Genomic DNA, 23,683 nt, shown 5'->3' with positions numbered 1-23,683 from the left:
TTCGACAAGATTTTTTTTGCCGCTCCTCTGGAACCACCCCGCGGCCGTGATAACCTCCAGGGGTTATGGGTTATGCCAGACATGCCGCGCGGCGCGCACAGCGTGTCACCTGAAGGATAGTGTTGGCAGTGCGACATGCTCCTTTGCATATACCGCGTACATCTCGCACCTGCCGCGCGCCGCCGCGCCGCGTGCGAAGGACTGCAGCGGGGTCCGCGGCGTCCGAAGCAGCATCCGCTTAACTAGGGACGGGTAGCCACCCGTGTTTCCTCGACATTTTGAAGCCTCAGGTTCATTCCGAACCACCGACTAGACGTCGCGCTTTGCGTCGCTCTGTCTCTCTCGCACTCATGGGGCGTTCGGCGAGTTCCGTGAGGGTGAGGGAGAGGGGACACAGAGCGCCGACGACGGAGCACAGGAGGCGCTTTTTCTGGACGGAATTAATTTTGAGCGGCCTAGGCTGGCGGGGCGGTGGGCGAGGTGGGGCGGGGCGGGGCGGGGCGGGGCGGGGCGGGGCAGGGCGGCGCCGTGGGGCGTCGAATTCCAGCGCGAAAATGGCGTGCTTGGACTGGCGACTGGCGGACTGGCGGACGCCGGGTCAGCTAGCGACAAAAAGGTCAGCGGGGAAGGAAATGGCACAGGGGCGAGTGCAGGGTAAGGCAAGGTCACGTTCAGTTAGTCGCGGACGACACCTTTTAGACAAGGTGGGGCGGGGCGGGGCGGGGCTCGAGGTGAGAACCATTCACCAACGCGATCACAATGCGCGTACAGTTCCGAATCGGCGAACTCGACCAGGAAGAGAGAAAGAAGTGGGTGCACAGTAAAAAGGGCAAGGCTGGGCGGGAATATTAAAACGGCGGCGTGATGCTGCCCTGCCTCTGCCCTGCCTCTGCCCTGCTGGCCAAGTCGCGCGCTGACGTCACTCTGGGCGACCTGGCGCAACGTGCACGCGAGCCCTGAGCTGCCGGACTCGCCAATGACGCTTTTCGGCAGGGCTTCGCCGGCCTTTGCGAAACTTGCTTGCCGCTGATTCTCGTTAACGTTCGGCTCAATTTTAGTTTGGCTGTAAATGGCCCAGAAAAAAAGTGCGCTGAACTGCTTGCTCGCGAGGCGCTCCCTGAATGAAGATGAGCCCCGAGACGCATTAAAACGCAATAAAAAGCAGTTCCGCGCGTCTGTCGGGGCGCCCCGTGCCCTCGTGGCCGTGTCGAAGATGCTCCCCGTCGCGCGCGGGTTCGAATCCCGACGCGGCACTGCTTTTATTGCCCACTTTGCGTAGGTACTTTGCCGTGCCGCCCGGCTGCCGCGCGGAGCACGCTACGCGCTGCCTGCGCTGCCGGGAACAGAGAGGCGCCGAGCACAGACAGCTGCCAACCCCGTTTGCGGCGTTTGCGGCGTTTGCGGCTTGCTAAATGGCCGCTAAGTGACGGGCAGGCGAGTCTGGCGACGCTTGGCGGGCGACGCGCGGGGCGTTAAGGCAACCGTTTTCGGTCGCCGGCTAAGAGCAAGCGAGCAAGCAGTGCGGCTCAGCGAAAACACAAGTAACGCCGCGAGGGCGTCGCCGCGCCGAGACAGCAGACGACGTGCAGCAGACGACGTACTAGCAGACGACGTACTGGTGGACGCAAGCTAGCGGGCGACGCCGGGGCGCTTAGGAAGGCCGGCGCCGCGCCGCGTGTTCCTGTCCGCGCTGCAGCGGTCCGCCGACTGCACCGGACGGGCCCGGCCGCCCCCCTCCCCGCCCCCTGCGGGGCCCCCTATGGTGGGGGCCTCGGTCCGGCGTCATCCCTCTCCCTCACTCTCGCTTTCTGCGGGCCCCACACTAACACCTCCGAGGCCCGGCGGCCCCCGCCTGCCGGGGCCCCAGTGGGCCCCAGTGGGCCCCAGCCTCCATTCACCGCCCCGCCCTGCGTTGGGAACACCCCAACACCCCCTCACCCCCCTCCCCTCCGCCGCTCACCTCCACCGCCCCCTACTTTGGCGGCAGCGCGTCTTTCGGTGACCCGCGGGGCAACAATGCATTTGAAACCGCAGAGGCCCCCCTCCCCCACCCCTCCCCGCTCGGAGCCCTGCCTGGCCCTGCCTGGCCCTGCCCCCTCCTGGCGGCGCGCTCCACCCTCTGGGAGCCCCCCACCCCTGCGGCCGGCGGGTCCCGCCTCGCGCTCCGCTCCGCTTTGCACCCCCACGTAGCTATATATAAACCCGGCGCCGCCGGACCAGGTACTCAGTGCATCCGTGCATCTTTTACCCACCACTAGTGCCATGGCGTTCTTTAAGGTTAGTCGAGTGCCCCGTCCAGCCCACCCCTCCGTTTTGGATTACTGCGTTGGATTCGACAGTGACAGTGACAACAAGTTCCACTCTGGATTAACTCACCAAGAAGAATTTTTTTTTATGGATGATTTAGTCGTTGTTGTGTTGTTGGTGTTATATTTTTTGAAGTGCTGCCTTTGGGCTCAGTTCACAAGACAAGAAGTGATCCGATGTATCGACGAAGTGTAGATTTCTCGATGTGTCCGTTTCGAAACTTTTATCATACACTCATAAAATGTTGTTAAGCAAAAATTTGCTGTTGTTCTTTTAAAAAAATAGTTGGAAGGTCTTTGCGAGCTTGAGAAATGCCGTCCAATTTAATGGCCGAGTTACAACTAAACTCATTGTGCTACCTACAGCAACAATAGATCACTACATGTTTGCATCGCACCGGATGCTTGTATTTCAATGTTTCCAAAATACTAAGGTCATTATGAAAGTTCCGTTTGACGTAACGAAAAATTAAATGTCTTAAGTTCTAAAGAAAAATGTACCCAAACTACGTATCTAACATAGCAATTTGTCTTTAAATGGAAGACTTATTTTTTGTGTCGTAGACATGTCCATAACCGATTGATTGGTTGTTTGAAAAGTACCTTTTGGTATAAATGGAATCAATCAGGTTGTGATGTAACAATTAGTTTACCGAAAAATGTTCTCTGGGTGAACATATTTATAACCAGATCAACTAAAAATTAAAGTAGACCTACAAACAAGTTTCTTTTTTAAATGAGTGCGCCCGCATTTTTGCAAAAAAAAAAAAGAGAGAGAAAATTAAAATTTTTGTATGATGTTTGTTTGGAACGGGTCAAAAGCTGCAGCTCTATTAGGGTTCGTCCATTCCTAGCTGTCCGATAAGCTCGCATGCTTCCACGCCGACGGGCTTAGCTCCTCGTGCCGACGCGTCGGGAAACGAAACCGACGCTCACGACCACCGCGCCCATGCCGATTCCATGAGATTTTTTTTCTGTCCCGAAGCCGCACGACGAGGATGAAGGTCCCTCCCGTCCTCGCAGGGTCCCGCGCGAAAGAGCGTTTTTAACAACTTTGCCTTCCTCCATCCTTCAAACTTCGCAGTAGTCGAAACAGTCCCAGTGGTATCGTGTCGCTTCCTTCCGCCGTTCCGGTCGAGTCCCCCCATGTCGCTTTCCGAAGCAACGCTAATTATGAAGTGACGTGCGGCGATTACGGCGTCCGAGGCGCCCTGGGGAGCCCTGGCTAGAGCCCTGGCGTGCCGGCGGGGACTGATTGCCCCCCCCCCCTCCCTCCGAGGATCGTTTACAGACGGTGATTCAGCGCCAGGAGGCAGCGCGGCTTGTGGCAGCATCCCTCCGGGTTGCGTGGGGCTGCATCTCACGCACTGCCTTAAGAAATCAAATCACGCGCCGTGACAGCGACAGCCAGCTCGCGGTGTCCGCCCCTCCCCCCCCCCTTTTCCCCCTCCCCGCGGAGATAGTAATTTATTCAAATCCGAATCGCGTTGCCGCTGGCCGAAGCGCCACCGGCGCGGTACAGTGCTAATCGCTGCTGCCAACCTGACTTGTTAGGCGGGGGAGCGGCTGGCCGGCCGGCCGGCCAACGGGAGCGCTGCTGCTGCTGCGGGTGCTCACTTTCACTGGCGGCAGGTTGGCGGCTCTGCTCACACGTCCTTGAACCGCACGCACGCACACACACAGAGGCCTACTTGACCCGCATTATCAATTTGAAACGTCATCTCTGTGAAATATCAAGGCCGGGACGGTGCTTGGCGTCGGACAGCCCTGCGCCGTGGCACGGCCGTGCGCCGGGGGCGTGGAGGGCGTGGAGGGCGTGGAGGGCGTGGAGCATGGTGGCGGCCAGGACGCGCTGCAGTGTACCGCCGCGGAGAGCCGTTTTCCCCCAGCCTCGAGGTTTCCAATCTTTTTGCTTTACAAACTTGGGCTTGGAGGTAATTTGTTACATAGTACTTTTCATCCGAAGGTGTTGAGATAATGACTGGCATAGCAAGCGCTGTCGATCGGTCGGGTCGTGGGTTTCCGAGGGCAGAAGACGCGCGGTGCGGACGGTGCGACCTCTCCCGCTCGCACTCGCGCTCTCCTCGTCACGCCGTCTCTTTCTGACCGGCCCGAGTCTTTGGGAGATTTGGGCGATCGCGCAGGGCCAAAGGGGCAGTCCGTGCTAACCCGGCGCCTTCTGTTGCAGGTGAGTGTGCCCCGCGCCGACCCGAACGCGGCACCGCGAGCTGTGCCTCGGTAACGTATGTCCCTGCGAAGCTGCGAGGCCACACTGTGAAAATACGTTGTCATTTGATGGAAAATCGTGAGACATCACTTGACATTACAATTTCATCACAAATTGATGGCATTTGCTTAAAAATTTGATTACATTTTCGTCTAGGCTCCCATACTTACTGCATGGACGTGAGAACAATGCCATCAACAGGTTTGATGACTAGGGAAATTGAGCTTTGAAATAATTGTCTTCTAGTGAGTCATCTAGTGACAGCCAATCTTTTCACAGTGTGGTGGGGGTGGGGTCGAGCGGTCGAGGGACCGCGCTCACAGGAGCAGGCCATCCCAGAGGTCGAAGCTGACAGTAAGCCCGAAAGTGGAACGCCCTGAAAGTGCGCTCCGAAAGCGGAGTGTCATCGCGAGTCCTTTTCTCCGGGAACGGAGGGGAGGCGCGGAGGGCATGACGATGACGGGCAGCTTGCGCAACCCGGGGCGCCCCGTCCACACCTGCCTGAACCGTGCCGGCGGCCTGGGCTCGGCTGAAAGCGCTTGCCGCGGGGTGGCCGCGAACCACGCCCCGTCGCCGAGATGCAAATAGTGAATCGAGGGCCGGTTGCGGCGCCGCGGCTCGGCGGGCCGGTGGTCCTGTGCGGCGCGGGCGTACAAGTCTCCAACCCCGTCGAGCAGGAACCGAGCCTCGACCCCAGCGCGGCATCGATTCGCCTTCGCCGCCTTCGCCGCCTTCGCCGCGGCCGGCGGGGCGCTGTTTACACACAGCCACCGAATGACCGCTTGGATTTCGCGACAACTTGCCGAAAACGAGGTGCTTCAAGTGGCGGCGCCTGTACCTTGCGTACCGTTCGCGTTGCAGGCAATACGGATTGAACATCATAATTCGGTAATCGGATTCAAGGATCAAGTTTTGTCCCATGCGTCTCCTAACGCGTGCCGCGTTTCTTCGATATCGAGACCTCTAGATCGATTTTTTTTGGCAAGTGCCCACTTCCGGCCAATCGCTTGTTCGTCGACGCGCCCCGGCTCGGGTCCCGGCGTCCCGGCGTCCCGACGGACGGGACGGATCGTGGGCATTGTCTGGGAGAGGAGGGCCGGACCGGTAGCTGGCAGAAGTGGGACGACCTTGACCCGATACTTTAAATTTCGCTCTGCTCTCGAGTCCGCAGTGCCATTGCAAACACTACACAAGTACTCGTAATACGTCGGCGTGCCGCAAGAGAGTGACAGCGTGTGCCACACTCTTGCGCCAGGGCGATTGTGTCTGCGTGGACCGCGCGATGATGAGCGATAAAGAGACGTAAAGGGAGAAAGAAACACTTGGCTCGGTCAAGGTCGTCCTCATCTGGTACTGCTCGTCCGCCCGTTGCGTGTGAACGGCCGCAAATATTGCGTCGGCTCTTTTTCTCCATACAATCTCGCGGTGATCTCTCTCTCTCTCTCTCTCTCTCTCTCTCTCTCTCTCTCTCTCTCTCTCTCTCTCTCTCTCTCTCTCTCTCTCTCTCTCTCTCTCTCTCTCTCTCTCTCTCTCTCTCTCTCTCTCTCTCTCTCCTTTTTTCGGTTTCCCACGGCGCCCCGCCCGGCCCCACCCGAGCACGGTTCGGGATTTAGCCGAGCGCACCGCACCCTTGTCGGACGTATTCGTGGGAGCGGGCGCTGTGTGTGTGTGTATGTGTGTATGTGTGTGCGCGCGCGCGTCAGTGTGAGAGTGGCCGTGTGTCTGTGTGCGTCGGTGTAGTGCAATGTGTGCATAATGTGCCATAGTGTTTCTCTAGGTCGCCGTCGGGAGGCGCGCTCGTCGTTAGGTTCAAGTGCGGTGGGTTGCGCACCTGCCTCAATATGAATGTTAATGTGTACCCGGCGCCGCCAAGCCGCGCCAAGCCACGCCAAGCCACGCCAAGCGCAATGTGGCGCCTTCTGCCCCGTTCGCCGCGCGGCCCGTGCGGCTCCATGGTGCGGCCCTTGGCCGGCCTTTGGGAAGAGCAGCCAGAGCACGGCGGGCACTCGGCGGGGGCGGGGTGTCGGACGGTAACGACCATTTAATAGCTGGCATGGGCGATGCCGTGCCTTGCAGTGCCGTGCCGTGCAGTGCCGTGCCTTGCAGTGCCGTGCCAGCCGTGCGCGGATGACGGCGGCCCACGCCCGCGCGGCCGTGCGGCCCGGGTCACGGCGTCACGGCGTCTGTGCGTCACTTCGACGCCCCGATGCGAAGAAGGGACACCGCGAGGTCCCCGCTCCCCCGCACTGCGAGCAGGCCGAGCAGGCCGAGCAGCGGGCGCCCTCCTTGTGGGTCAGGGACAGCGGACACCGGCCGATCGGGTTGCCCCTCAACGACACTGTAATTATCGCTCGATTTCCAGAAAGGCGCAAGGGCGGGATAAGTGCTCGTTGCCTCATTTCAATCTGGCCTCGTCCATTGCGATTCATTTTTACTTTCCGCCGCGCCTTTTTGGCGGTGCCCGGCGCCGTGGACGGCACTGGACCGCACTGGACCGCACTGGACGGCCGGACCTGGCTGGACTTTGTTGGGTAACGCGGGCAACAATCGGCGCCGCACACTCCGGAGCCTCCCGAGGGCTCCTCGCCGCTCCTTGCAAAACGCGAGGACGCTTTTGTTGGCATTCAGGAGAAAGGAGACGCAGAGGAGCGCTTTGAAAGGGGGTGACTCTTTGCGAGGAAGAGCGGAAGGAGCGGACAGACAGACAGACAGACAGACAGACAGACAGACAGACAGACAGACAGACAGACAGACAGACAGACAGACAGACAGACAGACAGACAGACAGACAGACAGACAGACAGACAGGCGGGCAAACGTGCCTCGCCTCGCGTTCCTCGCGTTGCGCACTTTGTACCTTTTTAGTTTTTCAAACTGTATTTTGCCGCTCGGCTAGTTCGCGTGCGTGCGCGCCCTCGAGGTGCGAATCCCGCATCGTTCACACACACTGTACACCTCCTCCGAACCCACGCCGCCGTGCCGTGCCGCGCCGTGCGTGTCTGGCGCTAAACGGCCTGCACAGCACCTGTTCTCGATTCGGCGCTTCGCTCGTCTTGGCTTCCAGCTCCAGGGCGCCGCCGTGCCGCCGTGCCGGCGAGTGCAGGCGGTGCAGTCAAAGCCGCCGCCCTGGCCGGCCTGGGAAAGAAAGTTACGTCAGGCTGCAGCAGATTCCCTGGCGCCCGGCCCGAGGCTGCCCGAGGCCCGGCCGGCCGGCCAGCAGGCTGACCCCCCGGCCATTATCACCACGCGGCGAGCTCGTTTAGAAAATGCGCCTCACTTAGGACTGGGCGCTGCAGTGCACTGCAGTGCGCCGCCGAGTTGCAGTCTTGCAGTGCAGCAGCAGGTCGCGGTGGCCAGGGGTAGTTGGCGGACAGCCCCTGTTAGCCCACCGCAAGCCCGGGACTACGCCACTCCAATTGTGGTGCACCAGTCGATCTGCCCCTCGGTCCGTCTGCCTGTCTGTCTGTCTGTCTGTCTGTCTGTCTGTCTGTCTGTCTGTCTGTCTGTCTGTCTGTCTGTCTGTCTGTCTGTCTGTCTGTCTGTCTGTCTGTCTGTCTGTCTGTCTGTCTGTCTGTCTGTCTGTCTGTCTGTCTGTCTGTCTGTCTGTCTGTCTGTCTGTCCGTCCGTCCGTCTTCCCCGTGCTGCAAGCTGCAAGCGGAGACGAGTATCCCGACAGACCTTTCGCAGGGTTACGTTGACACGTGACACAGAATCTGCTTTCTTTTCCTAGTTTCGGCCCAAGCGGCGCGGCGGCCTCGACGCCGTGGCCGTGCCGTGGCCGTCTGTGTCTCTGTGTTCGTGTCGCTTGCGTCTTGTCTTCTAGCCTTTCTCTGGCTGTGGCGGCTCTGGCGGCTTTGGCCGTCCGAGCGGACGTCATGAACTCTTGGCCTTCTCCTGGGCGGCGCCGCGCTTGGTGCCGCGGACCACCGGCCACGGCGCGGTGCAGGCAGAGCAGATGCACTCTGTGAAACACGGGCGTCGCGTCGGTCGTTCAGAGAGAGAGAGAGAGAGAGAGAGAGAGAGAGAGAGAGAGAGAGAGAGAGAGAGAGAGAGAGAGAGAGAGAGAGAGAGAGAGAAGATGGGACGGCTCAGGAGAGCGGCTCAGGCCGAAAGGACTGATTCCACACGGCGTTCCCTGTCTATTGCGCCCGCTCGGGACACTCCGTGAGAGCGAGAGAGACAGGGAGAGGCGGGAAGCGAAATCAGTCTGTTGGTCGCAAGAGTCCGTACGAGCGTTCCAACATCGTGCAGGAGTCGGACCCTCCCAGCCCCGTCGGCGCGGCGGGTGTCTTACAGGGGAGTGCCGACAGATCGCTTCATTTGACCGCGGCTCTGTCTCTGTTCCACGCGAGGGGCGCCCCGTAGGAGCGCGAGAGAGACAGAGCGACGTAACGACTCGCCGGCGTGGCTCCGCTGCGCACCCTTTTGCTCGCCGTTTCGCGGCGCGTCGCGTCGCGTCTCCGTCATCTCGTCTCAAATCCCCCGGGTGCAATTATTTCGGCGGAGTGGCGCCTCTTGGGAGGACGCGTCGTCGTTAAGAGTGAGCGTTGCAAGGCGGGCGGCGCGGCGCCTGCAGTGCGGTGGCTGCACTTGCTGGTGGCTGCACTGCAGTGCGCTGCAGGTGGCGCAAGCGGGGTCGTTGGCAAACGGGTTAAATGCAGAGTGCGGCCCGACGCATCCCGATCCGTAACGAGCACCGCGAGGGCTTTGTTGGCGCCGCTGCGCTCGCTGCGCTCGGCTCGGGCGCGGATCCAGTGGCGTCGATGGGGGGTGGTCCCAGCCCCGCCCCCGAGGTGGCGAAGTCAGGCAACGAGGTGCACAGGCGACATCCATCCCCCTGAAGTCTCCGGGTCGCCCCTGCCTTAGGCAATCGCCTTTAGGCGCCCACCACCAGCCCGGCCCGCGACGCGTGTGTATGTGTGTCGGACTAGTGAGATGCACAACAGTTGGTAGTCGTGTCCGTATCGCGCAGCCAATTAGTATCACAATCGATTGAGCTTCACGCTGCGGCTCGACACGCCTCGGTTCAGCAGGGCTCGACACGGCACGGATCAGCAGGGCTCGGCGCGACCCGGCGCGGTGGCCTATGGCATGCAGATGGTGAATCAGCTGTTCGTGGAGGCGCGGGGGTGGGGGTGGGGGGTTACTCTATTACAGTGCCGTGCTCCGCAGCCGGGGAGTGACTGTCGATCCTGTCAGTGACAACAGCGAATCTGTTAATTATCGGCACGCACTTGCAGTTTTTTGTTTGCAATCTATGTTCTCTCAGGCATTTATAGCGTGTCTTGTAAAAGGGTGACGAGCGTTTTTCCCCCACACTTGCAATACAAGCCACGTGTTTTCTCGAGACAAGTCAATCTTTGACGCTCTCGTTGCCCCCTCCCCTCTTTCTCTCACTGAGTCTCTCTTTGACGGTGTTGCTTACTTGGAGGGTACAGGAGCACCGATGCAGCGTCCTCCGTCTTCTCGCTCCGCCCGACAGCCGTGGCCATTTTTTAACGCAATGAAAGCAAAGCGCGTTATGCTGGGTTATGCTGGCACCGCGCCGCCGGAAGTGCCAGCGCACCGATTCCGAGAGTCGTTTTCGCCGCCCTGTCTCACTCACGACCGAGAGGCGTCGCGTATGGGTGCGAGAGAGACAGAGCGACGGAAACGACTTCTCGCGGAATCAGTGTGCCAGTGCCGCGGCCAGGCGCATCCTCGGCGTCCTCGCCGCCCCGCCCCGCCCCGACATGCACGCCATGAACTAGATGAGGCCGACTGACTGGCCGTGACTTATCCGCAGAGAATCGAAGCGTCCCGTCATTATTGGCCCTGCTCTGCCCTGCTCCCCGCGGCTCGTTTTTGCAGCGTGTTCGCAGCGCCTTGCTTGTCTTGCTTGTGTAGCCGGCGTGGCCGCGTGGCGCTCACGACGCGCTGTCGGCACGCTCGTCCTAGCCCAGCCCAGTCTAACCCTATCCACGCCGCGCTGCCGTCCGAGCGCCATCACTCATTCCGCTGCCCGCCGCGCCGCCGCCCCGTTGCGAAAGTCGATTAATTTCCCCGCGACAACGGTGCGATGCACTCTTCGGGTCCCCTTCGCGACAAAGTGTAGCGAACGGATGCACGCGCTGCCGGCCATAGCGAGTCCACGACGTCCATGACGTCCACGACGTCCTCGACGTCCGCGACGTCCACGACGTCCACGGCGTCCGCGACGTCCACGACGTCCGCGACGCCCAGCCCCAAACAAGGCGCACGCTTCCGGAAGGGCCGCGCGCAGAAGGCAGCACCCGTGACTTGCACGCACGCCACGCTGATTTAGAACCGGCGGCTGCCGGGAGCGGGTTCGAATCCCGGTCGCTCCATAGCGCAATTTTCATTCGTCAAGGATGGAGGCCGTGCCGTAACTCTGGCAGTGTGGCAGTGCTGCAGTGCTGCGCCACGCATCCTTCACCTTATGCGTCGGTCCAAATGAGTCGGGAGACACGGCGGTCGGGCCGTCCCGCCGTCCGCAGCGACGGTGGCGCCGCGCGGCTGCATAAGGAAACGGCGCCGGGCTGCCATTGGCTGCCATAGACCCGGCGGTACAAAACGCTGCCAGGCCCGGCGCGGCAACGCGCGGCAACGCGCAGCAACGGGCAGCAACCTTAACCTTACCTAACCTCGACTAAGCGGTGGCGGAGCGGCGGCGTCGGCGTCTGCCAGCGACTTGTCGCACCGGGAGTGCCCTATCAGGTTGGATAACCTGGCGCTTCGAGTACCAGGCAGGCCGCGGCAGGCAGACCGGGCACCAGCGCCAGGGCCTTCTCCATCACCGGCCGGTAGCGCACGGCGCGGCACCGCAGTGACGAGCGGAAACGGAATGCAATAACAATCCAATTTCGGCCAATCAGAGAGCGAGAGAGAGAGAGACTCTGCAAGCGGCGGCTGGCTATTCGCAGTGGCGAGCCGTAACGCCGATAACTACAGAACGAGAAAGCGGCCGAAGCGAGGCGGGCGAGGCGGGCCACATGTGGAAGCCTCTCTGTTCCGTTCCGGGCGGCGCGAGAAAGGATTAGCCGCTCTCGATCCAGGGGTTGGCAACACTGACTGGTCGGAGTGTCCGCGCTGCCTGCGCTTGCCGTCACGTTGGCAACACGCGACACGCTGGACGCATCGCCCAGGCATCGCCTTGCCCATCCCCCTTGCAACAGCCTCCTCTTTATTTTCCCTTCGCAGACTGCGCATCACAGTGGTCGCGTTGGCCAGGCTTTGGCACGCTCGTCCCTCTCACGGCGCGGCTGGCGCGGCGCGGCGGGGTGCTTGCAAAAGAATCACCGCGCGCAGCGTGGCGCAGCGCACAGGCATGCCACACACGAAAATGAAAGTGATGCGCGGTATGATCGTGAGCAGCCCCAGGGGGGAGCTCGGTTGGCTCTGACCTTTGGCACCCCTGGCAGGGCGTGGGGCAGGGCCCGGCCGGACTGTGTCCATCCACCGATGGCCAAACAAGCAGTGCTGTTGGCCAACAGGCCGCACAGGCGGGCTGGGGCTGAGTTCGTCTCTCACGACGGCCCGGCGGCCCGGCGGCCCTGCCCCGGGGAACCAGCCAGCCGCCTGCACTTGGAGGAACATATTGGACCCGTCGCAATAACCAGCCGGCCGGCTGAAAAGCGAAATGTCGACACTGTGACAGCGGAAAGCGCGAGGCAAGGCGCGAGGCGGCTGCGTTTTGAGTGGCGGGCTGGCGGCGCGGCTGCAGGCACACGCTGGAGGCCGTGCGGTGCGGTGCGCTTCTCGCCGGGGCTTCGATTAACGTCGAGCCAGAGCCGCGCTGACAAAATGTGAAGGTAACGGCTCAGCCGGCTGGGCTGGCTGGGCTGTCTGGGCCTCGGCGCCGCAGTACCGTCAGGGTGGCCTTCTTCTTCTTCCAATGGAGTCGGTGCCCCCGGGGGGCTTGTCCTCGCGGTGCGTCCTCGGGGCGTTCGGCAGCACCGCGACGTCGCGGCTCTGCCCCCTTCCGCCTATCGACCCGGCAGTTTCGCGGCGTTTCGCAGCTTGCGCCACCCCGCCGGCCGCGCTGGCACCGCCGCTGCATGTTAACCCCCGGCCGACCCCGACTTACACCCGATTCGGACTCGCCCCGCTCGCGCCGCTCGCGCCGTGACAAATGACCGGTTGGTCGTCGCGCGGGAATTGAAAGATGAGAAATTGCGCGACGCTGTCGAAGCGGAGTCCGCGCCTGCGACGCGCTGCCGCCTCCTAGTACGGCGCCAGTAACTGCCTGGCGGGCCGGCGGGCGCGACCCGTAGCCACGCGAAGCCTGGCGCAGGCACGCGCCCACCTGGACCCAAAAACACAAACGGCTAGTCAGACGCGACAGACATCTGTTCGTCTGTCCGTCCGTCCGCCTGTCCGTCCTGTCTGTCTGTCTGTCTGTCTGTCTGTCTGTCTGTCTGTCTGTCTGTCTGTCTGTCTGTCTGTCTGTCCATCCGTCTGTCCATCCGTCCGTCCATCCGCCCGTCCGTCCGCGGGAGGCCGAGCCAAGATAATTATCTAGGAGACGAGTCAATCGCCTTGGCGATGCTGGCCGATGATGAGACTCATTTCGCGGCGTGGCGGGCCGGGGCTGGGCTCGGTGAGGCGAGGTGGGGCGGAGCGGGGCGCGGCCCGGGCCACATTCACATTGTCGGCTCACGTCAGCCGATAAATAATAAACAATAATCCGCCCTTGGTTGCTGCCGAGCCGCACTGCCGTCTCGGGCCCTCCCATCTCGGCCGGCCTTGGCCCAGTTCGGCCGGGCCACCCGAGCTTTTGTCAATATTAACGTCGATCTAACGAGAACGGCCGGCAAATGGTCCGAGGAGTGCGGCGAGCATCCCGAGAGGCGAGACGCCCCCCCCCCCTCCCCTCCTCCCACGATTCCCCGACACTGACCGGGAGCCCGCTCCATTGTGAGGCGCCATCCAGCGAGGTCAGGGATGCGTCCGTCCAGCGCGGAGCCGCGGAGCCTTTCTACCGTTTCTATCCCGACAATGGCGCGGGGGAGGGGAAAGGGAGGGGGCATCGGGGGCACGCCCACGCGGCCTCACCGCGACGCGCGTACAAAATCGCGACAAACGGCCGTCGCCGTCTTTCAATTTTTCGAGTTAAGGCGAGGGGTGACCCACTGTGCAATTTTATGTACAACGATTGTTGCGGAAATGTGCTGGAACGCACAAGATTGCTGACCTTTTTGCCACTCGTGTTGCTTACTCACAGGCGCCTTCACCGCCTCAATGTGGAACGTGTTCAAATTTTGTCCAATTGATGTGGCATTTGTTCTAGCCTCGGTGGGAGGCGCGCCTCGATGAAGACCTAAAGACCGCGCTCGTGACAAGGTCGTCCGTGTTCCAGGTTGCGGTGGCAGTGAGCAGCTTGCTGGCGGCGGTCGCTCTGACCAGCGCAGAGCCCCCGAACAACCAGTACCTGCCGCCCACGTCCGGAGGACAGCAGGGCTACAACTACGACAGGTAAGCGCCACGGTTCGAGTACCGGCAACGCCGCGGCTGGCCCGTCGTGCTGCGACGGTGCTGCGCGCCTGCGAACCGCGGGGTAGCCGACCCGCGCTCACCGTGTTGCTTACTCACAGGCGCCTTCACCGCCTCAATGTGGAACGTGTTCAATTTTGTCCAATTGATGTGGCATTTGTTCTAGCCTCGGTGGGAGGCGCGCCTCGATGAAGACCTAGCGACCGCGCTCGTAACAAGGTCGTCCGTGTTCCAGGTTGCGGTGGCAGTGAGCAGCTTGCTGGCGGCGGTCGCTCTGACCAGCGCAGAGCCCCCGAACAACCAGTACCTGCCGCCCACGTCCGGAGGACAGCAGGGCTACAACTACGACAGGTAAGCGCCACGGTTCGAGTACCGGCAACGCCGCGGCTGGCCCGTCGTGCTGCGACGGTGCTGCGCGCCTGCGAACCGCGGGGTAGGCCGACCCGCGCTACACCCGTGTCGGCGGGTTGCCTACCTTGCCGGCGCTCCCGCCAGCCGCCTGCGAACTGCGGGGTAGGCCGACCCGCGCTACACCCGTGTCGGCGGGTTGCCTACCTCGCCGGCGCTCCCGCCAGCCGCCTGCGAACTGCGGGGTAGGCCGACCCGCGCTACACCCGTGTCGGCGGGTTGCCTACCTCGCCGGCGCGCTCGCCTTGCACAACGCGCGTGAAAACCCTCCGCTTGTAGCGCCCTGCCGCGTTCCAGTCGTCGGTGATGACACTGGAATGTGTGTGTGCGTGTGTGTGAGTAGCAGGTGTGAGCACGGCGAGTGGAAACCACACCGGCAATCCATTTGTCACAATCAGTGGCCATTATGGCCGGGCCGAGGGAGGGACATCTTGTCGGTCTCGGGTTGCGGGCATGCCGGGGCACGCCGGGGCATGCGGGCCGCGGCCGTGTGGAGCCTCATCTTGTTAATCGCGCGGGGGGGAGGCGGGGGGAGGGGGCTGTCGTCGCCGCCAGCACGCGGCTGCACGCGGCGCGTCCTGCCCCCCGCTGGGGCCGCTGGGGGCCCCGGGCCCCGCTGGGCGTGTTTGTTCGGCCCGCTGCCTTGCTGCCTTAATGACCCGGTTACGTTCTGCTACTGGACCTACTGGACGACCGGTTGCCCCGCGCCGCCGCATCGCCCATGCTTAATGTGAAGTGAAGCCTGCTCTGGGCCGCACTCGCACCCGACCCGAGCGCGCACCAAGGCCCTGCCTGCACGCTCGTTCCGAACAGGGCTTCGTCGCTCTGTCTCTCTCGCTCTTGCAAGGGGCGCCCCATGAGTGCGAGAGAGACGGAGCGACGGCTGCACGGTTCGGAATGAGCCTGTCCCTTTGCTTGCGGACACGCATGATTTGCGTGGCACCCCATCGATCGCCTCGACCTGCAGACCGATTCCGAGAGTCGTACTCGTCGTCGCTCTGTCTCTCTCGCACCTGCAGACTGATTCCGAGAGCCGTACTAGTCGTCGCTCTGTCTCTCTCGCACCTGCAAGGGACACCCCATGAGTGGCCGGCGCCTCGCGGCCTGGCGGCGGCAGCCTCCCACTGCCTGCACTGACGACGACGGCGGCAACACGCGGGATTTAGAACCCGTTGCTTATTGCGGCCGGGGGGCGGGGGAGTGGGTGTTGGCAACTGTCGTTAGCCAATCGCGGACCGCGACATTACAATCCCCGAACAGGAACGACTCGAATCCTGAGGAGCCTCGCCGAGCCTCGCCGAGCCAAGCCGCCCTGGCTCCGTCGAGGTTCTTGAAAAGATAAATCGGGAATGTGCCCTCCTCGAGACAGGGCAGGACAGGACGGGCCACCCACTGAGTGACTCTGGCTCTGGTCGCGCAGCCGCGAGGTGCGAGCGGTGTGAGCGCAGTGGCCGCTGTGAGGCAGGTCGCGGACGGTTGGCTGTGGTCAGTGCCAGCTGCCGCGGCCCGCCTGCCCGTCGCCGGCTTCCTCCTCTCCGCTCGGACCGGATCGCACTGAGTCCAGGAGCACCACGATGACGACTCTCCTTGTTGTTGCAGGCCGCCAGTGGCGTTTCCCCCCCGCCCCAGCCCGCCCGCCCCGGCACCCCGGCCGCAGCCGCAGCCCACCTACAACCCGCCCACCAACGGAGGCTACGACTACAACGCCAACGCCAACCTGCCCGGCAGCAACGGCGGGGACGTAAGTATTCCCCTGGAACTACTTTGCAAGTTGAAGGGCTCTCCGGGAGTGACCGCACCTTGCCCCTTTCGTTTCCAACCGCCGCTGAATTTTGCGCCCGGCAGCACGATGACCACCACCACCACGAGCCCGGCATGCCCTACGACTTCAACTACGCCGTCAAGGACGACTACTACGGCACGGACTACAGCCGCAACGAGGTGTCCGACGGCGACGTCATCCGCGGCGAGTACCGCGTGCAGCTCCCCGACGGCCGCCTGCAGATCGTGCGCTACACGGCCGACTGGAAGAACGGCTACAACGCCGACGTGTCCTACGAGGGCGAGGCCAAGTACCCCGAGCCCAGCCTCAAGAACACCGGCTACGTCAACAACGCGCCGCAGCAACAGCCCAACAACGGCGGCTACCAGTACCGGAAGTAACTTGCCGCGGGAATGGGGGGAATCTAAAGTAAAGAATTACAAACTGTTTGCTACTCTCGACCACCACCGCCACAAATTAAGCAGCCCGTCCTGGGTCCGCCAAAGTGATTTAATGTTATTGATTTGTGTTATTTTTTTGTCATTCCTAAGTTTGTTTTTTTATTCTGCCGCATCTCATTTTTATCTATTTTTTTTATTCTCTTAATCATAGTGCAGAAATTCTATTTGTTTTATTTTTTGTTTTTTTCCCATTGAAATGTGTGTGTATGTGTGTTGTTCAATAGTAGAGCTAAACCAAATGGACAGTGTCTCTCTAAAAGTGGACCCAAAGATTGTTGCTTCCCAAGGATTCAGGGAAGCAGACACACAGCAGAAAATGGTCTCAGCCATTCAACTTTATCCCAGTACCTCCTTTTCAGGAAAGCTACACCAGTTCTTATGTTATTATCAAAAAGTAGTTTTGAAAAGCAAACACCCCTGTGCCACCAAGCATTGTACATAACCCTGAGTGAATGAGTGAGCAAATGATTTCTGAATGACAAGTGTGTGTTGGGGCTGTGAACCCAATGTAATGACTGTGACTTTTGTATAAATATTTTATTATTAATAAAAATAAATAAATTGAAATTAATTTTGTTTGAATTAATATGTCCTCCAGCAGCTGATGTAGGCAAGGAAACACAACAGAAGCTTCAAAAATATACTGTATTCAGAAACAGGTTACAAGTTACAACAAAGTGAAACATGATCAGAATATTATACTATGCAGATCATAAAAATAGAATTTAAAAAGTCGTCTACGGGAAAATAACCCTTTGTACTCAAGTTTGGCAAATAAATAAAACAGTGATATAAATCAGTCTCAAAAAATAGCAACAATGTTACTAAAAATGTGAAACTATGAAATGAGAAAAAAACATTGAGAGATGAAACAACACAAAAAAATGATACACCAATGCTAATGGAAGCAACTGAAGTTCCCGTAAAAACTCACATTTTTCATAAACTCATATGTAACTCCTCTCACTTCTTTTCCGCTGCCTTCTCTTTCACAGACCCATCAGAGTAACCAAAGTACGCCTTCTCAGCCATGTTAACAAAAAGGCCAGTTTCAACAACACCTGGACAAGAGTTGGATAAGATAAAAAAAGACAAAAATATGTGCAGTAACAACAGTGACTAGAAAGGTAAACAGAAATGACTTACCTGGCATCAAGTTTAACTGTGTATTAACACTGTCCCAATCAAATTTGCTTTCTGGGAAAAGCCAGTCCAAAATGAAGTTTCCATTGTCAGTTACTACAGGGCCCTGTCATGTCAAAGAGGAAATATTAGAACTAAAATAACTTAAATGCTCTCTTTTCTTTAGTGCATATACTTACAGCCTTTGACTTGGCCATGCGAAGTTGTACTTTGCCTCCAAAACGGGTTTGGATTCTTTGCATGACTGGCACATATGACAAGGGAATTACTTCAATAGGAACTCCCTTTTTGTACTGTTCACCCAATGTTTGTGAATCTTTTCTGCAAACCAAACAAACGGTCACAATGTATATAATTGGAAACATAATCTTATAGGTACTACAGTTCGCTGGATACTTACGTGTAGTCTGCTATAATTATGAATCTTTTAGCACAAGAAGCAACAATCTTTTCTTGGGTGAGACAGCCACCGCCTCCTTTGATAGCAGTAAATTTGTTATCAAGCTCATCTGCGCCATCAATCGCAACATCAAGCTAGAACAAATCATGACACAAAGAAATGATATTTACACTACCACAGTTACAATGTATTGAACAAGAAAGAGAAGACAAAGTATAAACCTGTGGATAACGATCCAAATCACCCAAGATAAGATTGTTTTCAACAATCAGCTGCCGAGCTTGAAAAGATGTTGGAATGCACACCAGCTGAAGCTTCTCCTTCTGAACGCGTTCCGCTAAAAAAAAAAAAAAAAACATGAGAGCAACGCACATAAGTGAAAGTGAGTGGATAGAGAGAAAAACAGGAATGATGAGCTCTAATGATAAATTTCCTAATCCCATGGATCAAGGCACAAACATGAAACACTTGTCATGCTGTCATCAAAGAAGACGACTCTCTCACCCAATCTCTCAACAGCATAAACAACAGTGGATCCACTACCAACTCCAACAACATCCTTGTCCTGAAATACAAAGTTCAAAGTCAGTTTGGTTCTCTTATCATTTCATTATTGACATGACATGCCTATTCCAAACGCAGTCCACTAACCTTCACACATTCGTCCACCGCCCGGAAAGCGGCCGCCTTTTTGGCACTTTCGAGGAGTGACATGGTTGGTGATGAGTACGACCGGGAAAGATGGAGCGTAGGACAGAGGAGGGAGTCCAACCAGTCCAACCGGCTCAAAGCCAAAGCTGAAATGAAGGGAGAACGCTTCGATAGTCTTGTTATCACCTTTGGTATCATGACACGATCAAATCCCGCACGCAAAAAACAGAACAAAATCAAATGCATCATTACCAACAAACAAATATGAAATTTCAAAAACGAACTGTTCATAAAGGAGATAAAAAACATCCAAAATTGAAAAAATATGATAAAAACATTATTATTTTTTTCTTTACTGCTTGTTTGGTTTGTTTCCTGAATTCTAAAATAAGTTTGCAAGAGGATTCTGCTACCAACGTAATTACACCTAATCCAGTTTCCGGTTCCGGCAAGCCAAGCCGAAGCCTGGAAGACATTTTGTTCGTTCTGAAGGTTCGGCGTTGCTGTTTGCACGCAGTTTCTCTCACCCACCGCTCGTTTGCGAACAAGAAGTTGTGGGCTCCCCACAACCGTCTGTTGCCCGGACAGCCGCTCGGCTTCAAATCATCGAGGTTCCCCGCATATTTGAGTGGTGAGTGTCGCACATTAGCTATGCCGTTTGCGCAGGGATGGGATTCGCATTCGCGTAGGCCTACGTTTGATCAATACACCGTCTTTTCGGCGCCCCGCGTCCTTGCAGTCAACTATGTGGCTTAATCTGCGTGCGTTGCTCTGAATGTTCCAAATTGGAAGTGAGTGTGGAATGGTTTTCTTTGTAAATGCGGGTCATGCGCCTCCGCGGCATCTGGTTATTGCGCAATGCAGTCCGTCGTGCATTCCTATCGCTATCCCTGTCCCTGTCCCCGTCCCTGTCCCCGGTCGGCTCTCCCGAACGCACAACGCACCTGTGTCGTTCTCGCTGTTAATTTCTTTCAACTTAAAACGATGATGAGGCATAATGGTTGCCAGCTCTATTGCATCTAAGCGAATGCATCGTTTCTGTTTCAGGTTACCACCATCAAAATGGCTGGGCTTAAAAAGATCATCCTCAAGAATTCTACTCAGATGTCTTTGCATGAACGGTGAGAATCAGTGTCACAAGAAATACCCCTTGTTTGGGATTTGCCATGGCCCTCTTTGGAGCCCCATTAGTCATGCAGCTGGTACAGTCAATGTTCGGGGGCATTGACTTATCTCATGTTCAAGCCATCGTCGGGAAAATGGACTGTTCGTTTGGGAAGTGTGGCATTACTTGACTGGTTCTATTGAACCTGCAGTGTGAACACACTGGTTAAGTAAAGTATTTGTCCTATTGGATGACATGGAAGGCCTCGTAGGTCCTGTGGAAGTGCTTTATGCAATGGGTTGTGTATCATATTTAGCACAAAATTCCTGAGCGGAGTCAGTGGCTGTGGTGCAATTCTATTCGCAAGGTTGGGTTTGGATGTGATGCACTGTATCATTGAGCAAGAAATATCTTTGTGTCAGCTTTGACTAAATGTGACGATCACCTTGTGTGCCTCTGCAATGGTCCACGAGGGTTCCTCTGACCATACAATGTTCCTCGTATTGGGTATGATGAAGACACTTTGGAAGCACCCATCAATCAGAAGTTAACATACTGTGGCATGAACTGAGCATCAACATTACTTTCTACAACTCAACATGCAAGAAGAGAAGATTTTTCGTTGTTGAGCTATGTAGTTGAACTGAAGACAACATAACCAGAACATCCAACATCCTATTTGAAGATGGAGTCCAATTTCTCTGAACTATTAGTATTGCAGCCCCAACAATGAAGATGCTGAACACATGGATGTCACTTTGTTATTTCAGAGGGTATTACTATTACCTCATACTTGGGCAACCAGCTAATCTGATTTTATCCCAATCATTTAAAATGCATCCTCCGCTAATTTGGAATCAGACTCTGAAGGCTTATTCACCACAATTATGACTTGCCCAGTCTGGCCGAAGTGGGCTGTCATCAATAAGCCTTCTGTTCGATAATGAAGTGAACCCAGGAAATTGGTCTTTTCCCCTTGCATTGCATCCACAAGCCACAAAAGCCACAATTGCTCATTGCAGCCAAAATGCATATGAGTTGATATCAAGTGCCAAGATGTGCCGATGCCATGATACACACTTATGTGTTTGGAAATGAAGACACAGAGTATTCATTGGGCCTTTCACTTGAAGCACCCAAAAAGAGATAAGGTGAAAATTTTAATAATTTAAAAGGGTTTGCCTTGAGTGGGCTGGAAGTTTCCAATGACTGTCTTATCTTGATGATGTTCACTGTGGACATGTTCAAGTTGACTTGTATCTTTTTGGTTATAGATTTTATTTTCCTTTTAATTCAAAGAATTTTAACCATGATGGGCTTATCTTTCTTGATTTTGTTTTTGGTGTTTTCTTTCCTTGTTAAAGCCCATTATCTGGTGGGGCGTTTTTCACCCTCTCTTGCCATGGGAGATGGCTATTATATCTCTTATAATATCATTTTTTAGATTCCCATCAACTGGCACTAATTTTGCTCATACTAATGAGTGATCTTTGTATGGCATGCAGGCCCTTGCTATGGCTTGGTCTCCATACCCCCCTGGCCTATCCTACATGGTGCAGTCCTAACGTTTTTTACAGCTCTTTATGACCAACTCAATACTTGGTAGGGGGTTTCATGAAATGTTTTTCATGCAACTGAGATGGTCATAGGGCCATACACCTGACTTAAAGTTGTTGGTTCCAATTGAGCTGTTGACTGCAAATAAAGGGACGACCTTCTTATTGAATCCATTTGCTGGCTTCATAAAGCACCGTACCCCTTGGCAATGTTGCCTGGTTCATTGCTGGTGATTGCATTGACAACTTATGCAGTAAATAGCTGCCTGCAAGTGCACCAAGCAATTGCTAAGCTGTCCAGGGAGGCAGATTGTTGATAAAAATGAATATGGCACACACACAGCTTCACGTACCTGCGACAACCATCACGTCAAGAGGGAACTGTTCAAACGGTGCGGGCCAACCTTGCTCTTCAGCAACAGGCATCTGCACGGAACAGAAGACTTGCAGCTCAGATGGAACGTCGCCCTGCAGTAATGGCAGCCCTGAAGATAAAGCAGGTTTGTCTCTATTTTTATTGCTTTGTTGGTTGTTAGATCTTACCAATTTTCACCCTTTATTTAATTCTTGCAGAAAACCCTTCGTCAACGCCTTGGAGATGGGCTCCGTCCGCGCATTGGAGATAGCCTGCGCCAACGCATTGGTGTTGGGAGACTTAGTCTCAGTGACCGGCTATCAGCCAGGCCCATAGGGCACATGCGCTCACAATCAGTACCCCGCTCACCAAGAGCTCGCCTGAGTGTTGGTATTCGAGGCAGATTGTATCGACCTCAAGCCCAATTTCAACCTGCTCGTCAAATGAGAGCACCGTCAGTTGGTCGCCAGCGTGGTACACTTTGTAAGTACACTTTCTTATTTGGTTTTGAGATGCTTTTTATCGGTTTGCTTTAACATCGTTTGTGTTCACAGCTCGAAGTGCCAGCATAAGCAATTTAAGTCGGAGCCAGAGTACTGGTAATCTGAATACAGCTGGTCGTTTCCAAAACCAAATCCAGAATCGTACGTATCAGAACACAAATCGGTTCAATGTGAGTCGGGGAAATCAATACAGGCCACAAAGAGGTATGAGGGTGACAGGGGGCAGAGGTTTCAATGTTCAGCGGCCCTTCAGAGGAGCCCGGGGTAAGTAATAGTCTTATTTGTTAGTGTTACTTTATGACACATTCTAAGCACATGTGGATTTGCTAGGTCAAGTACAAGGACAACAACGCAGAGGCCAATTTAACAACTACCAGCAGCAACGAGGCGGACGTGGAAATTACAGGTGAGCTTTCATCAAATATTGTTTCTTGTGTCAACTTGCATTACACATTGCATTGTCTCACTGTTATTTTTATTGTTTATTTTGTAGGCAGGGGAACCAGTCTACGCGAGGAGTCCAGGGCATGCGAGGCCAGGGACGTGGGCGCGGCAGAGGCCAAGGGCGCGGACGGGGCCGTGGCCGTGGGGCTGCTCCCCCCAGCCGAGAGGAACTCGACAAGCAGTTGGATCTCTACATGGCAGGCACCAAGTCAACGCTGGATAAGGAACTTGACAGTTACATGAATCAAGGGCAGTGAATGCAAGCTGACTGAACTTACCACTTAAAATATGATGTGTTGAGGGAGAGTTTTGTTTTACTATTTTCTGACTTATTGTATCTTTTGATGTTCTAATTTATTCACTGGAAGGAACTGCTGCTTAGGCTCTTCCAGTTTTATCTGACTCCCTCTTAGTATCTTAACTGTTGCCTGTCCTGTGTGTTATAATTATTGGTTACCTTCATTACTTGAAGTAATGAGCTGAAACTAGAGCAGTTCTAATAGTAACATAAATCAACTTGAATTTACGGAAACTAATGTAATTGTAATATATGTGACATAAATTTGTATATAGCTATAATTAACCTTACACTCTTGGTGTGAATGTAGACTAAGTACATTATACTAGAAGCCAAAGTGAAAATTCTGTTAATTACTTCTAACCTTTGAACTCATGGACTGTCTGAGTGTGAAATCAATGTTTTGTTGTGAACTGTCCTCAATAGCATTGCTAGTTGTCAACTTTGAGGCAGACTGAGAAGATTGTCTCTCTCTCTCGCTTTTACTTTTAATGTTTTTTTGTACTATGCAGTGTTAGGAAAGCAATATGTTATTGTGAAGAATAGAGTGGAATAAATGTTCAAAAACAAAC

At 56.1% G+C, this 23,683-nt stretch overlaps 3 protein-coding genes across 4 annotated transcripts; 2 read left to right on the top strand and 1 right to left on the bottom strand.

Annotated features, from left to right (window-relative positions):
• Nucleotides 1-14,143: 14,143 nt before the first annotated feature.
• Nucleotides 14,144-17,227, top strand: LOC117641079 (pro-resilin-like). Its single transcript, XM_034378183.1, has 4 exons — nucleotides 14,144-14,152; nucleotides 14,261-14,376; nucleotides 16,033-16,174; nucleotides 16,279-17,227. Exons 1-4 carry the CDS (start codon nucleotides 14,144-14,146, stop codon nucleotides 16,594-16,596), a joined length of 585 nt encoding a protein of 194 aa, XP_034234074.1. The 3' UTR covers nucleotides 16,597-17,227.
• Nucleotides 17,228-17,598: 371 nt separating this feature from the next.
• Nucleotides 17,599-19,088, bottom strand: LOC117641698 (ribose-5-phosphate isomerase). The gene is made up of 7 exons (XM_034379222.1): nucleotides 18,851-19,088; nucleotides 18,704-18,764; nucleotides 18,421-18,536; nucleotides 18,200-18,333; nucleotides 17,979-18,120; nucleotides 17,803-17,905; nucleotides 17,599-17,717 (listed from the first exon to the last, which is right to left on the bottom strand). Exons 1-7 carry the CDS (start codon nucleotides 19,046-19,048, stop codon nucleotides 17,620-17,622), a joined length of 852 nt encoding a protein of 283 aa, XP_034235113.1. The 5' UTR covers nucleotides 19,049-19,088; the 3' UTR covers nucleotides 17,599-17,619.
• Nucleotides 19,089-19,291: 203 nt separating this feature from the next.
• LOC117641696 (chromatin target of PRMT1 protein-like) lies at nucleotides 19,292-23,682 on the top strand. Of its 2 annotated transcripts, none has more exons than XM_034379220.1 (7): nucleotides 19,292-19,481; nucleotides 19,898-19,971; nucleotides 21,855-22,011; nucleotides 22,085-22,349; nucleotides 22,421-22,633; nucleotides 22,700-22,775; nucleotides 22,863-23,682. In XM_034379220.1, exons 2-7 carry the CDS (start codon nucleotides 19,913-19,915, stop codon nucleotides 23,068-23,070), a joined length of 978 nt encoding a protein of 325 aa, XP_034235111.1. In that variant the 5' UTR covers nucleotides 19,292-19,481; nucleotides 19,898-19,912; the 3' UTR covers nucleotides 23,071-23,682. The 2 variants fall into 2 exon arrangements, with proteins under 2 accessions (XP_034235111.1, XP_034235112.1); XM_034379221.1 differs by lacking the exon at nucleotides 19,292-19,481 and adding an exon at nucleotides 19,526-19,641.
• The last annotated feature ends 1 nt before the right edge of the window (nucleotide 23,683 follows it).

This window comes from Thrips palmi, unplaced genomic scaffold (genome assembly GCF_012932325.1).
Source record: "Thrips palmi isolate BJ-2018 unplaced genomic scaffold, TpBJ-2018v1 HiC_scaffold_15, whole genome shotgun sequence".
In the NCBI taxonomy this organism is placed as follows: domain Eukaryota; kingdom Metazoa; phylum Arthropoda; class Insecta; order Thysanoptera; family Thripidae; genus Thrips; species Thrips palmi.
The sequence above is the reverse complement of the archived record's forward strand: the minus strand, read 5'-3'. Positions and strand labels throughout refer to the sequence as shown.

Coding starts and splice junctions, on each gene's coding strand:
- LOC117641079 (XM_034378183.1), top strand. Junction 14,377..16,032: donor CAGGGCTACAACTACGACAG/GTAAGCGCCACG, acceptor TTGTTGTTGCAG/GCCGCCAGTGGCGTTTCCCC. Junction 16,175..16,278: donor CCGGCAGCAACGGCGGGGAC/GTAAGTATTCCC, acceptor TGCGCCCGGCAG/CACGATGACCACCACCACCA.
- LOC117641698 (XM_034379222.1), bottom strand. CDS start 19,048: ATGATACCAAAGGTGATAACAAGACTATCGAAGCGTTCTCCCTTCATT. Junction 18,334..18,420: donor ATTTGGATCGTTATCCACAG/GTTTATACTTTG, acceptor GATTTGTTCTAG/CTTGATGTTGCGATTGATGG. Junction 18,121..18,199: donor ATAATTATAGCAGACTACAC/GTAAGTATCCAG, acceptor TTTGGTTTGCAG/AAAAGATTCACAAACATTGG.
- LOC117641696 (XM_034379220.1), top strand. CDS start 19,913: ATGGCTGGGCTTAAAAAGATCATCCTCAAGAATTCTACTCAGATGTCT. Junction 19,972..21,854: donor CAGATGTCTTTGCATGAACG/GTGAGAATCAGT, acceptor GCACACACACAG/CTTCACGTACCTGCGACAAC. Junction 22,634..22,699: donor GCCCTTCAGAGGAGCCCGGG/GTAAGTAATAGT, acceptor TGGATTTGCTAG/GTCAAGTACAAGGACAACAA.